Genomic DNA, 16,005 nt, shown 5'->3' on the forward strand with positions numbered 1-16,005 from the left:
GGTATCCCACAAGGCAGTGTTTTAGGACCTACTCTCTTTATACTCTACATAAACGATCTCTGTGACAATATCACAAGCAATTGTTTTCTCTTTGCTGATGATTTTAAACTATACCACTGATAATACTTCTGCCCTTCAAAAGGACCTTGACCATGTAGCTGAATGGTCTAACAACTGGCAACTTTAAATCTCTACCAACAAATGCTCCGTCCTACACATTGGTAAAAAGAATCCGAATACAAAATACCTACTTGGTAAAAATGAACTAACAGAGGACCCTCACTCAGTCAAAGACCTTGGAGTACTCCTTTCCAATGACCTAAGTGCTAGAGCCCACTGTAACAGCATTGCCAAAAAAAGCATTAAGAATTGTAAACCTAATCTTACGTAGCTTCTTCTGTAGAAACACTGATTTATTAACCAGAGCGTACAAAACATTTGTAAGACCTATTCTAGAATATAGCTCACCTGTGTAGAATCCACACTGCATATCAGATATTAATACAACCGAAGGAGTCCAGAAATACTTCACAAGAAGAGTCCTTCACTCCTCCTCACGTAACAAATTCCCCTACTCCTCCAGAGTTCATATACTAAATCTAGAAAATTTACAACTGTCGTCTCTGAACTGATTTAACTATTGTTCATAAAATCATACATCATAATGTACTCCCTGTCAGTGACTACTTCGCCTTTAACAACAACAACACAAGGGCATGTGAATGTAAATCACTCCAAACTTGACAGCAGAAAATACGATTTCAGCATTAGAGTGGTCATCACCTGGAACTCATTACCTGACTCTGTTGTTGCTTCCCCCAACCCCAAAATCTTCAACCTTACATTATCTACAATTGACATCTCCCCTTTTCTAAGAGGTCTGTAAGGGGCATGCATGTGCACTTTTGTGCCTAATGTCCCTGTCCTACTGTCTTATTATCCTTTCTATTACTACGTTCTACTTATGTTATGTTATGTTAATATGTACTATAATACTATACTTGTTTGACAAATAAATAAATAAAATTTTGGGACAAGCCAAACCTGTACAAAAGGGACAGGTTACACTTGAACCATAATGGAACCAGACTGCTGGCAATTAATATTAAAAAGGTTTCAGAGCAGCTTTTAAACTGATCCGTAGGGGCAAGTCGACAGGAGCTGGGCAGCTTCCGGTTCGAGAAGGCGCACTGCCAAATACGGAGGATGGAAGTTATGCACACATTGGTGAGTCAACAGGTAAACTAAATTTTAATAGTCAAGCAGAAAGACATGGTAGATGATCTACAAATTCTACAGTCAAATTCTACAGTCAAAATCTACAGTCAAAGTTGAAAGTGCACCAGAAAATTACATATAAATGTCTGTACATGAATGCTAGAAGGCTTCGAGCAAAAATAGGATAATTGGAATGCTTGGTGAAAGAAAATAATATTGATATTATTGGCATAACAGAAACCTGGTGGACAGATGAAAACCAATGGGACACAATGATTCCAGGTTACAAACTGTATAGGATGGACAGGAGAGGGATAAATGGTGGTGGTGTGGCCTTGTACATAAATGAGGAGCTGGAATCTCATGAACTCGAAATTCAAGAAAATTCAAACTCACCCACAGAAACATTGTGGATAAAAATCCTAGGACAGGAAAGTAATCTGACATTAGGGATCTGCTATCGCCCTCCCAACCAAACTCCAGAGGCAGATTGCTATTTGGAAAATTAATTTAAGGTGGCCTCAAAAATAGGGTAGTCATAATAGGGGACTCTTGTTCTACAAATGAAAGAGAGATAAGGTTCCTCGACATGTTAGCTGATTATTCCCTTGAACAGATGTTCATGAAACCAACCAGGGGAAAAGTGATCCTGGACTTGGTTCTAACTAATGCACAGGATTTGGTTCATGATGTCTTTGTAACCGAGCCCATAGGAATCAGCGATCACAACACAATAACCTTCAACTTAACCATGGATAGCAAATTGGCAGTGAAAACTAACACAGAGACTTTAAACTTTCACAGAGGGAATTTTGCCAAAATGAGGAAAATAGTAAAGAAACTAAAAGGGGACAGTAAAAAAAGTCAAACCCCTCCAAAATGCTTGGAAACTGCGGGAGGAGCTGCACCCCAAGGCAGGAGGCGGAGGAGGAGAAAGCCGGAGAGAGGGGTGGATTGGGTGGGTAGGAGGCAGCGGCGGGAGGCCAGGGAGGCGAGGGGGGCGGAGGCACATTGGGGGGGCAGGGGGTGCCACAGCTCCCTTTTCTTCTCCCACCGCCTATGTCTACTGCTGGTGGAAGAAGGAAAGGGAGTCACAGCCACGGCCGCCCCCGCCTGCTGCGGATGGGCTGGTGCCGAGCCTCTTGGTTGTGGCCTCCCCCCCCGGTGGGCTGGCAGGGGGATGGGGAGCGTGTGCATACGCGCGCCCGACATTCAAAATACGAAAAACCTTCGCTGGGGTCTGCACTTTCATCTCTCCCCGCCCCCAGCTCCAACGCCCAGCTCCGTTGTGCGGCCTTAGAAAAGACTGTACGGGGGGTTGTTTTTGGGTGCGCGGCGACACACCTTAGAGGGAACATTGCCTGTCAGCCTTGTGATACATAGCATCCAACTCACAGAGATATGTTAATATAAATGTTTGCAGAGGAAGCTGCGTTAATTTGACTTGCAATAGGTTCACCTGGAAATTAGGCCAATATACTTTCATAAAGAGATCAAAACCAAGGTGATCAGATGTAGTTATGCTCATCAGGGAGTAATAATAAATTGAGCTCCTAAAGCCATGGAATGCTGTGGTTATCTAAATGTTGCTGTATTACAAATCCCAGCATCTTTAGTCATTAACTGTGCCATCTAAATTGCAACTGAATACCAACAACATTAGTTAAGTATAAGTTCTTCTCCCTGTGGATAAGTGATCAGTTAGTTAAATATAGTTGACATGATCTTAAGTATGCAAAAGGGGATAAAGATCAGAATATACTGACTGCAAGCAGTGACCTCAGGGAGGCTTGGTACATAGCTTCAAACACTGAGCACCACATATATCTGCTGGCAGGATTTTGCTATTCAAGAATCCTTAGGGAACTCTTGGATGCAGAGTTCCGCTACAGGTAGCTATTCAAAGAAACACTGATATTATTCATTTGTGCTGTGAGACAAAATCTGTGGAAATATCCACTGTACATTTATGAGGGCAGGAAATCTTGACCACTCAATTTTTTTTATATATTCTGTGCTGTTTAAAGAACATGTATTTGCTGCAAAGAACATTAATATAATATTTCTGTTTCCCGTAGAAAACTTTCTCTGTAGCCAGGAAGTTCATAATAGTGATGCAGAGGACAACGGGTCATGCTATTATCCTGCAACAGCTACACAACATGTTACCCATTGAAACAGTTAAGTATTGCATGATTAACTCCTTGTTCTTAAATGCCCAGGCAGCACATTCTGAATGGTCTTGTACTGCTTGAATTGTTGATTTATCCTACAAGTTAGATGTGAAGGTGATTGTAATTTTCTTTGGTTAGGACAGCAATGGCGAACCTATGGCACGTATGCCATAGGTGGCACATGTAGCCATATCTGAGGGCATGTGAGTTGTTGCCTATGTTAACTCCAGCGTGCATGCATGCATTGGCCAGCTGATTTTCGGCCTTCTTTTCAGCTGTTTTTGTTCTCCCCAAGCTTCAGGAAAGCCTCCTAAACCCTGGGGATGGCAAAAAATGGCCCAACATGCCAACCAGAAGTTTGGAAATAAATGCCCGGTTGGCTCGTTTTTTGCCAGGGTTTAGGAAAGCCTCCTGAAGCCTGTTGATGGTGAAAAATGGCCCAACAGCCCAATGGCTTCAGGTGGCTTTCCTGAAAAACAACCCAATGGCCCTTGTGGAAGTCCAGAGACTTTAGTTGAGGCTATGCACATGCACCAGGTGGCGGGAGGGTGGCATGGGGATTGTGTGCATGCAGGGGGAGGTCTTTGCATTATGGATGTGGCCATACATGCACATGCTATCGCGTGCGCTCACACTTTTGGAACCCAAGCCGAAAAAGGTTCGCCATCCCTGGGTTAAGATGACAAAAAACTAAGTACCAAAATCTGGAAAAATGTTGCACTGGGCTTCTGGAAACCAGGATTTCTAGCTTGATTGGTAAGCTACAATTTTTAAGCAGGTAAATGAACAGTTGGAGGGCAATTTTCAAATATAGTGCACATAATAACTCTCTCCCATTTATTAGAATTCAAGGACTGTGCTTGCATGAATCAAATAACGTGTTTCTCCTTTCTCTGAGACATTTTACAAGCCCCTCTCCTTTTTTTTTTACATTTTCAAATCATGCATTTCAATGATTAATTTTTTTTTGGTATAATACTTGAAGGTTAGTTCAATAGACAGAGAGCTTATCTGTATTACTTATTTGACTCATCATTAGAATGGCACAGCGACTATTTTTTTTGGACAATAGAAATAGATAATTTCACCCTCTAATCATCTCCTTCCCATTGTTAATTGAACCCCCAGTGTATTTTCCAGCTGGAGCTTCAAAGCACAGGTAGTCCTTAGCTTATGACTCATTTTTTAATAACCTTTTGAAATAATAAGGACCAAAATGAGTGCTTTATGGAATGTACAGTACTTTTGGCTGTTGTAAAATGTTGTACCATTCCTTCTCATTTCACTTGCCAATTACTCACAGCAGCAGCATTACATGGTCACCTGAGTGGGATTTGCCAGGTATCTTTCTAGTTTCCAGGGATAAAAAGCCCATCTCTACACCCCCAAAATGGGTTCAGTTAACAACTGTTGATTTACTTAATGACCACCACAAAAATTTAGTAAAATCAGATCCGGTCATGTGGGTGCCTTGACTTTGAATCGTAATGATTCACAACTTGAAATCCTGTCCCAATTCCAGTCATAGGTTGAGAACTATCTATACTCTTTTTGCATTGCCTACATGCTCTTGTGCATTTTGATTGGGGCACTTTCCTTTTTTCAAAGCTAAGTCTAGCACTTCCTTCCTGATTTCATATAGGAAGGAATCATACTTCAAGGGAGATTATAGTTGCCACAATCTTTAGGAATTTCTAAGACCCCCTTCAGTTTTGATATTTAAACAATGCAATGGCTGACAGCCTTTCTGGTATGTGAGATATTTGTGATTCATCAGTTGTTTTGACAACAATTTATTTATTTATTGTATTTCTATGCACGCAACTCCTGAAAGACTGCAACCAAGTTACTATTTTCTTTAGCTAGCTATTAAATTACAGAAAACTAGCTACCTTAAGAAAAGTATTTAAAATAATTATTTTAGTTTTTGAACCACTACAAAGTGCTTAGTTATATGGGCAGTGATAAGAAAGGGAAGATCTTGCAGTAACTATGGTGAAAAACAATTCAGAAGATTTTTTTTGTAAAATTTAAAAAAATGTTGCTATCCAAACATACATTTGACATCTTTACTTTGAGTATACAGTACATGTTTAATTTTAGCCTATATAGATACATTTACAACACACACGCACACACACACAATATGTATCTGTATCTATATCTATCTATCTATCTATCTATCTATCTACCTACCTACCTACCTACCTACCTACCTACCTACCTACCTACCTACCTACGTACCTACCTACCATATTTTTCAGAATATAAGACACATTTTTCCGCCCTAAAAGAGGGGACAAATGCCAGTGCATCTTATACACTGAATACAGCCGTTTTTTGCCTCCCAAAGCCTGCCACTGCATCCCATTTTTGCGAAAAATGGGCCCATTTTTTGCAAAAATGGACTGGACAGACGGTCTGGGAAGCCTGCAAAGAACTCCTGGGGACTGGGGAAGGCAAAAATTCCCCCATTTTGGGAAGGAACAGGTTAAAAATGGCCCATTTTTGCAAAAACGGGCATTCTTGCCATCCCCCTGCAACCAGGAGCTCTCTGCAGGCTTCCCTGACCTTTTGCCCACCACATTTTTGAAAAAAATGGAGTGAAAAACCACCCATTTTTTGCAAAAGCAGAGGTGTTTTTGCCTTCTAATTACCCCATCTAGCATGACTGGAGGAGGAATTCTGGGAGTTGAAGTCCACTAGTCTTAAAGCTGTCAAGTTTAAAGTTTGTAAAAAGTGTACGTGGTTGTAGAAAGTATTCTGCTACACTGGTGTTTTATTACATAATATACACCATTTGGTTCAGAATACTTTTTTTCTTTGCTTTCCTCCTCTAAAATCTAGGTGCATCTTATATTTCAGTGTGTGTTATACTCTGAAAAATATGGTGTTTATCTATCTTTGCATTAAGCTTTTTCAACAGAAAGGAAAGCAATTGGAAGCTTTTTCTTCCCCTGTAAAACAAACACCACCACCCCACACACTAAGCCGTCTCTGTGGTCATGTGGCTAGCATGACTAAATGCCAAAGGCACACAGAATGCTGTTATCTTCCCACCAAAGGTGGTCCCTATTTTTCTACTTGCATTTTTACTTGCTTTCGAACTGCTAGTTTGGCAAAAGCTGGAACAAGAAACAGAAGCTCATCCATTACATGGCACTAGGGATTCGAACCATTAATCTCCCGATCTTTCAATCAACAAGCTCAGGATCTTAGCCATTGATCTATATGCAGTATATATTGGGTTAGGGTTATGATATATTAATATACATCAGTTATGTATTTGCATTAAACCTTTTTAACAGGAAGGAAAGCAACTGGAAGCTGGAACAGATTTTGTAGCCTTCAGGCTGGTTAAATATTTTTCAGACTATTGACAAATGTCTCAGCCTGGTCATATTTGTCATAAACTGGATTATATGTAAATTGCCAGAAGTGCAGGGACAAAAGCATCTTAAACAATAATTGTGTCCAGAGATAGCAGTTACATTATTCAAAATGGTTTTTATTGCAATATTTCAAGAAATCTGTTAGGCATATTTCCAGTGGCTGTCAGCCTTCCATTAGTGGAACCTCAAAAAAAGAATTTTGATCTATTTATCTTTGTTTCAAATCTTGAACTACAAACAACAGTTTCAAGTTCTTTCCTGTGAAATGGAAATAGATCCACCTACAGATCTATTCCATCTGGAAATGTTAGATCACAGCAAGGGTTCATTCTGTGAATTAAACTTTCAATATTGAGAATAAAGGAGTGGTACAGCAGTGGATAAGATAACACTTAGAGTCAGGTAATGCCTCTAAGAAGGAAGAAAACAGGTGTTACTTTAATTCCTTCTATATATATCCTTACAAATTGTTCTGAATGGTCAACTAATCTTCTAAAAAAAAATTTTAGGAATATTTTTGAGGGGGAAAGGGAAACTGAGGAAAAAATATACAATTTTGTCCTCCATCAATGAAAGTATCCATAGACCTAAATCTTCCGAAAAGCACTTTTCCCAGTAGCATCTTAATTTTACAGATTGTTGCTGTAAAGATCAGCATTTGACTCACAAAAGGTTTGTCCACCCATTCTCATTGCACAAGAAGAAGAATTTTTTTTCAATACTTTGCAAGAGATGTCTTCATAATCAGGGACCACAAGGCTGACATTTTGTCTTTTGGTATTTTTTATGTTGATAATTTAGGGAAAAAAATAGACTATTGGATTGATTTTACTCAATTGCTTTTTCCTCTTCAATAATTTTCTGAATCATATGTAGAAAACAGTTGCCTCTGGCAATATGTTAATCAATAAGTGTGCAGAAGAGTCTCTGTCCCCCGTCCCTCTCCCGTTTGATTGGCTATAGCTTTATGTAATCAGTTTGTTTAATAAGAAATGGGTATACTGTGCAGGTAAATAAACAGAAGACCAGTGAGAACATAACCCAAGTGAAATGAAGAACTAGGTGAAACAGAACCTGTAAAAGGTCAGGAAGCAAATGAGATGACAAAGTTAATTTTTCAGTAAATCACAATTTGCATACCCATGGCTGTGTCCCCCCCCCCTTTGTGTGGGTGTGGGCTTGATCCATGAAACAGAGGAAATCAGGATTGTGTATAAGGGAAAGGAAAGGCTAATTTTCTGTCATTCTTCTGCAGGCAATCAGGTTGTGGGATGGTAAATTACACTTCTCAGTATGCTGCGTAGGTAAAGATTTGAATATGGCATTCCAACCTCTTCATCCTCTGACAAGGCCGGCTGTACATTGCTTGTGAAAGCCATTTCCCCCTTCCATTAACCATCCCGCAATTGCTTTTTCTTTGTTTTTTTAAGGGAGGGAGAAAATGTGATTCTTTTGAATTTTACCTTTTGTAATTGAAGTTCATATTTTCAATTTGTGCCTGAACTATATACATTATTTCCAGCATTAACAAACCTGCGGTTAACATTTCCTACACTCGTCAACTATTAATAGAGGCTGCCACAGCTGATCAGACTGCAGGGGACTGCCTTTCATTGGCAATGAAAATGTACAATTTTCACCTTTTTTTTTTACTTGGAGAGAAAGGGAAGCCTTCAGGCGTCTTTTTTTCTTCTCAGCGGGGGGGGGGAGTTGAAAATGTAGATGTGTACATAAACCCATTGTACTTACAATGTCTTGAGGTTACGGAACATGATGTTTTCACATACACAGACACACATACCTTTTGTAATGACTTCTCCATTTTCCTGAAAGAAGGCTATTGTGCAGAGTGTGTGGGATTTCTGGGGGAGTATTAATATTCACATTCAAATCAGACTGACTCTATTGTGTTGCAGATACTAAAGTGAACTGTGACGAATCTCCATGAAGGTGACCAGCCATGCAATGTTCTTGGAAGGCTGTCCTCTTACTTGCTTTGGCCTCCATTGCTATCCAGTACACAGCCATCCGCACTTTTACAACCAAGTCCTTCCAAAGTTGCCCTATACCCAATCCCATGAATTGTAGCCTGAATCAGGAGGCTGACTCTGCAGACAGACTGTGCGATGAAAGCCCAACCTTTTCTTACAACCTTTCTAAGAAGACTCATGTCCTGATCTTGGCCACTACCAGAAGTGGTTCTTCTTTTGTTGGCCAGCTCTTTAATCAGCACTTTGATGTTTTCTATTTATTTGAGCCCCTTTATCATGTCCAGTACACCTTGATTCCAAAGTTAACACAGATGAAGGGCTCCATGGACCGGCGGATCATGTTGGGAGCTGGCAGAGATTTGCTGAGGAGTCTTTACGACTGCGATCTTTACTTCTTGGAAAATTACATCAAACCCCAGCCAGTGAACCACACCACAGACAGACTCTTCAGGCGAGGGGCCAGCAAAGCTCTGTGCTCTGCACCAGTTTGTGAGACCCTGGCACCGATTGATACCCTTCTGGAAGAAGGTGACTGCGTGAGAAAATGTGGCACTTTGAACTTGACTCTAGCTACCGAGTCATGCAAAGATCATGGGCATGTTGCTATCAAAACAGTGCGAGTGCCAGAGGTCAATGACCTTCGGGCTTTGGTGGATGATCCAAGACTCAACCTGAAGATTATACAATTAGTGAGAGACCCCAGAGGCATCCTTGCTTCCAGGAGCGAAACGTTTAGAGACACTTACAGACTTTGGCGAATCTGGGACGGCACAGGTAGGAAACCCTACAACTTGGACGTGACGCAACTCACCACTGTTTGCGAGGACTTTTTGAACTCCGTGTCCACTGGCTTAAATAGACCCTCATGGCTGAAAGGCAAATACATGCTGGTGCGATACGAAGACCTAGCTAGGAATCCTCTAAAAAAGACCGAGGAAATATATGAATTCCTCGGTATTCCAATGGATAGCAATGTGGAACGATGGATACAGAATAACACAAGGGGAGACAGGTCTGCAGCCAAGCACAAATACGGGACTGTCCGAAATTCAGCAGCAACAGCAGAGAAGTGGCGGTTCCGTCTCTCCTATGACATTGTAGCATTCACACAGAATGCGTGCCAGCAGGTATTAATACAACTGGGTTACAAACTGGTATCCTCTGAGAAGGAACTAAAGAACCTCTCCATAAGTCTGGTGGAAGAAAGGGATTTCTTGCCCTTTTGGTAATGCAGATGTTAGGGGCTCCTATTGTAAGTTTGAGATGAGCCATTTGTAACTGTTGCCTTACTTTCCCACTTCCCGCCTACTCTCTAAAAATTTTGCACTAATTGTTGAATGGGATTCTTAAAAGGAAAGTTCCCCTTCTCAAACCATTGTATAGATGGATGACTATTGGGTCTCTTAAGAGGAAAAACTAAAATAAACAAACTGTGGACAGGTAGCAATGTTTACAAATCATACACACTTAACAATATATAAAAGGGAAAAAAAGTAACCCTCGGGTCTCCACATTGATGGGAATCTGAAGGCTTATACTTTTGCACTTTTTACTTTTACAATGTAAGAGGTAATTATAAATATATATATATATATATATATATATATAATTATAAATATAAATATATATATGTCTAATTTATGAATAGTGTCGTTACCTCCCTCCCAACTCTTATGAGCAGGTTTTACTGTTAGCTGATGGTGGAATAGTCTCCTTGTTTTTAATCTTGTTTTAATATATCTGAGTCATGTTATCAGGCTGGTTGCGGATCCACAGTTTGTTTAGTAACACTTATGACATTTCTTTGTGCCAAAAAAGAAAAAGAACAAAAAGAAAAGAACAAAAAAGAAAGAAAGAAATTGAAATTTGCTAAAGGGGAACAACAATGCTTTATCTCTGTGTTTGTTTTTTTTCCTTCAAATAAAGAATTCAATAAAATCAATTGTTCCTGGAGGGTAAAAGTCACCAAGCCAGGCTCAATGTATCTTGAGACTGTTGAACTCTGTTCGGGACAGCTGTGGATGCTATTTGATGTTATGGTGAGGGAGAAAGAGAAGGAGGTAGCAACTGCATTTTTAGCATCAAGGATGGGCAGTGGGAAGAATGATAATAAAACAAGTTGACAATCTGATTTACCGTAAGTGACAGAGTGCAGAAGTGATGGCAATCCTATGATCTGTACAGCTTTTAAACGCTTGCCCTTTTCATTTGTAGTCAATTGTAGCAGGTTGTCTGAGAATCCACAGATAGGAGGAACAGGGCACCTGTTTGATGCCCGTTACATAAATTGTATGTACATGATACCATCTTACCTTGTACTAGACACCCATGACTGATAAACTCAGTGTAACAAACTCAGGAGTTTCAACCTAAAACAATCTTGCTGTCTGTCTGCTAGAGTCACCATATATTTAGGGAAGGTAGCTTAATGGGACAGCAGGAACTCCTGATTCAAATGGCAAAGTTAGAGGAGTTGGAAATGGCCAATATTGCCACCCCAAATAAAAAGGAACTATTGGTGTTAGCAGGAGGCCTCTTCTCCAGCACCTTGTTGTTTAATCCATTTTCGCTACCTGTTTTCCTGAAAATGAGACCTAGCCCCAAAATAAGCCCTACTTAAGAGCCTGCCCATTCTACACAGCTGTTTGCAGTGCCACAGTTACCAGGGGAGGTGGGGTGGCACCGTATGCCGGCTTCCTTCAGAGCCCCTGCAGCCACACACCGACAGCTGCCTCATGACAGCAGCACCAGCAACCATGTGCAGCAGGAGGTCACATGGACACCACATGCTTGCTCACTGCTGCAACAAAACAAGAGGCCAAGCAGTATGATGATATGGCCATGAGCACTAGTTGGTTGCACTCAGTATGGGCCACACTATAGTGTGGTAGTGTAAATGGAGATGCACATGAGGTTTGGCTTCTGCGCATGTACTGGAAGTGAAATCTCATGCTCAGATGCTCACACGCAAGAGATTTTGCTGATTTTCGGCCTTTTTTTGCTTTCGCACATGCGCAGAAGCAAAGAAATCACTGAAAATTGGCAAAATTTCACGTGCATGAGCATCCTCATGCAAGATTCTGCTTTCAGCATATGCACAGAAGCCAAATTTCACACCAATGCATGCACACCCACCTGCCAGACATGCCCACACCAGTCTCTGAGAGGGTACTGGTAGCGCTGGAGATGAGGAATCCGTGAGGTGAGGCAGGTGGCACTTGGGTGGCCTGGCTGCAGAGCTCTGAAGTAAGCCAGTCTGGGCTACATGGGGTTTTTTTGGAGGGAGGTCATGGTTTTTTGGCAGGGTTTAAAAGATTTTTAATTAGTTAATTGGATTAAGATACAGTGATACCTTGTCTTACAAACCCCTCGCCATACAAACTTTTCGAGATACAAACCCGGGGTTTAAGATTTTTTTGCCTTTTCTTCCAAACTATTTTCACCTTACAAACCCAAGCCACAGCCACTGGGATGCCCCACCTCCAGACTTCTGTTGCCAGCAAAGCGCCCATTTTTGCGCTGCTGGAATTCCCCTGAGGCTCCCCTCCATGGGAAACACCACCTCCGGACTTCTGTGGTTTTGCGATGCTGCATGGGAATCCCAGCAGTGCAAAAACAGATGCTTCTCTGGCAACGGAAGTCTGGAGGTGGGGTTTCGAGGACTTCCGTGTTTTTGCGATACTGCAATTTCACTGAGGCTCCCCTCGCTGGGAAACCCCACCTCCGGACTTCTGTTGCCAGTGAAGCACCCATTTTTGCACTGCTGGGATTCCCATGTTGGGATTCCCCTGCAGCATCACAAAAACACAGAAGTCCGGAGGTGGGGTTTGCCATAGAGGGGAGCCTCAGGGGAATCCCAGCAGCGCAAAAACGGGTGCTTTGGCTGGCAAAAGAGGTGAGTTTTGGGGTTGCACGCATTAATCGCTTTTCCATTGATTCCGAAGGGAAACATTGTTTCGTCTTACAAACTTTTCACCTTACAAACCTCATCCCAGAACCAATTAAGTTTGTAAGACGAGGTATCACTGTATTTTGTATTGTATATTTTATATGTTGTGAGCCGCCCCGAGTCTTCGGAGAGGGGCGGCATAGCAATCCAATTAATAAATAAATAAACACCACCCCACATGCCTTGTGGTGGTAGTGGCATGCCACGCTGCCCCCTGCCCTGCTGTGAGGAAGCAGAAGAAATGGGCCTCCTACATGTGGAAAAAAATAAGACACACCCCAAAAATAACAGTGCTTATTTTGGGGCCCAAAAGAAAATAAGACCGGCTCTTATTTTCAGGGAAACACGGGCAGTCTTTACTATTCAGCTTCTTTTCCCTAATCTAAACATGCTTAGCTTTCAAGTGAAGTGATTAGTTTAAGTGTTACCAGAATTAATACTGGAAATGTAAAACAGATCCTTATGCCCTTACCTGTCTTACGAATGGCTAGAGCTGGACTTGGCTGGATCATTGTTAGAGGATTATATTCAGGTGGTTGTGTCATTAACATCTTGAATTTTATATTTTTTTTAAAAGAATCCTCCTGGACAGGCTCTTTTTCTCCATGCAACCCTCATTTGAAAAACATGCAGAAGGCATCAAAGGAAAGCAGGAATCTGTTCCACAGATGGATGGTTAGCATTGAACAAATCCTAAGGATTGTGTGTTAGTGATCCAAACGCAGTCAGCACTCCCTATGGAAAAGGAACAGCTGCTAAACCAACTAAAATATTTAGTGCATTCCTAATTGCAGCAGGATTGAAGTGTGGGAATTAACTAGGAAGGGTAAAGTCTGCCTTTCCTGCCTTCTATGACCTGCCTGAATCTTGTCAAGGAGCCTACACAAAGCTTTCGGTTTCCTCTAATTGCTACTCAAGGAGAGAGTTTCTATATGAGTAAGAGAGCATGTGTGAATGAGTGAGATATGTGTATGTGCCTTTCCCCACCTGGCAATTACCTGCTCATTTTGGTGTTTGGTCCTTGCGAAAAGTATAACAAAAGAAATTCACACATAAAATTAGCAAGAACTACCGTATAATTTTTTTAAAAAAATATATATATATACAGTGAGGAACAAGTTCATTCTTTCGTTAATGATCTTCATGCTGAAGAGTTCTAGCTTGAGCCTCTTTGTCACTGATAATGATAGTGTATCAAAACCTGCATGTTTACGTCTCAGTGTCTCCAATATTGTGACCATATTTTTGGTATGGGAAAAATTATACAAGATCGCTGCTTCCTGATCTGCATTTCAGAAATAATCACGACAGTGTTGATCAGCTTAGCACCTTAGAAATTTATCTGGCTACAACATCTGTCATACCAGAAAAACAAGCCATGATGCTAGTTGTGGTCCAATATATCTTGAGGAAAGATACTCATCAAAGCGTTGGATAATTTTTGATCTATTAAAAACTGAATATTTTATTGGGATGCATCTTTTAAAAATATTTGGATTTTTATATAAGCAACCCATGGGAGATAGATACCTCCTTAGATAAGACATATAACTTTTATCACACAGGAAATGCAACTTCTGAGATAATTCTGTGAAATATGCTTGCATTATCTAATATTTGTGCAGTCCTATAGTTGCCTACTCAGAAGTACTCTCCCGTCGAATTCAGTGAAATTTGCTTCAAGGTATAGGACTACCGCCTAAAATGCCTTTTCTTCTGAATGTTTATTCAAATACAATTTGTTCATACAAATTTGATTCAATTAAAATTCATATAAATAATTAACTATGATTTCTTTGTTCAAATGACAGAACTAATTTTATTGTTAAAAAGGCTTTGGCATATAAAAATGCCAATTGTTACTACTGCCTTTGTAGTAATGGAACCCTGCCTGAAGCCATTTTCTGTTCCAGTAGAGGAAAAAGAGACAAAGAAAGTGAGAAGCAGATATAAAACTTTGGCTCATATAAGCCTCTCTTCTAAATGTTCAGTTGTTGTCTCATTCAACTGAGCCCAGGTTTAAATGTCTGACCTGGAATTTTCACAGGAGATTATTATTATTATTATTATTATTATTATTATTATTATTATTATTATTATTATTATTTAAGTAATTACCCAACTGATGCGATTTCTTTCACAAATATACTGGTGGGTATTTGCTCATCTGCCAGTCTTGAAAACGATCACATTTTAAATTTTTAAAAAAAGAAGAACTGATATCGCCTTACTCATGCATAATTCATGTAGAAATTGTTTCTGAAGATAATTGGGATGGAAGTGATTTTTTTTTTTGCCAATTTAAAAGGAAATAACATTAAAAATGTTAATGGCACATCAAATCAACTTCAGTTTCTGGTGATTTCATGGACTCAAGCATGCAGTTTTCTTGGCAACAATTTAGAAGTACTACTGCTGCTAGCTTTTTCCAGCATATTTAACAGTTTATCCATGCTAGTCTCCCTAGACATAAAATAATAAGAATTGGAAGGGTCCTTGGAGGTCTTCTAGTCCAACCCCGTGCTTAGACAGGAAACTGTACATCACTTTAGACAAATGGTTAGCCAACATCTTCTTTAAAACTTCCAGTGTTGGAACATTCACAACTTCTGGAGGCAAGTTCTTCCACTTATTAATTGTTCTAATTGTCAGAAATTTTCTCCTTAGTTCTAAGTTTACAGCCCTGAAATTTTCCATCCAAAAAGGAGACAGCTTAAAATTGCAACCCAGATAAGACTGGACACGTCCTGTGCTTTTGCGAAAAATGACAGATTTTCTACCACTAAAACCAAACATTACCAAATGGAAAGAACAGAACTCTCCACCTCTGGGTTTATTTTCTTCATTTTGGACAGCAGCCACCTGGGGAGGAGATACAAGTAGTCCTCAACCTACGACCACAATTGAGCCCAAATTTTCTGTTGGTAAGTGAGATGGTTGTTAAGTGAGTTTTGCACCATTTTATGACCTTTCTTGCCACAGCTGTTGAATGAATCACTGCAGTTATGACCTTCTGACTTTGCTTATCAGAAAGTGGCAAAAGGTGATAATTTCACTCTGGCACACTGCAATTATCATAAACACGAGTCGGTCTGAATGACTCGGGCAATCTGCAATGGTCGTAAGTGTGAAAAGCAGTCATAGTCACTTTATTCAGCACCGTTGTAAGTTTGGATGGTTACTAAAATAAGTGTTGTAAGTCGGGGACCACCTCTTAATGAGGAAGAGGAGATGAGTTGAACAATTCCTTCTGCGCTACCTATGAGGGCACTGAACCCAGT

The 16,005-nt window shown here is 40.4% G+C and overlaps 1 protein-coding gene across 3 annotated transcripts in view; it reads left to right on the forward strand.

Annotated features, from left to right (window-relative positions):
- CHST1 (carbohydrate sulfotransferase 1) overlaps nucleotides 1-10,218 on the forward strand; it is a 68,027-nt gene extending 57,809 nt beyond the window's left edge. For 2 of the 3 annotated variants that reach the window (XM_070734797.1, XM_070734789.1), the window contains exons 2-3: nucleotides 3,297-3,398; nucleotides 8,701-10,218. In XM_070734797.1, the coding sequence (XP_070590898.1) occupies nucleotides 8,745-10,004 (1,260 nt within the window). In that variant the 5' untranslated portion in view covers nucleotides 3,297-3,398; nucleotides 8,701-8,744 and the 3' untranslated portion in view covers nucleotides 10,005-10,218. The remainder of the gene's footprint in view (nucleotides 1-3,296; nucleotides 3,399-8,700) is intronic. The other variant, XM_070734807.1, reaches the window with a different exon arrangement.
- Nucleotides 10,219-16,005: the final 5,787 nt, after the last annotated feature.

The sequence above is a fragment of the Erythrolamprus reginae genome, chromosome 1 (assembly GCF_031021105.1).
Source record: "Erythrolamprus reginae isolate rEryReg1 chromosome 1, rEryReg1.hap1, whole genome shotgun sequence".
In the NCBI taxonomy this organism is placed as follows: Eukaryota; Metazoa; Chordata; class Lepidosauria; order Squamata; family Dipsadidae; genus Erythrolamprus; species Erythrolamprus reginae.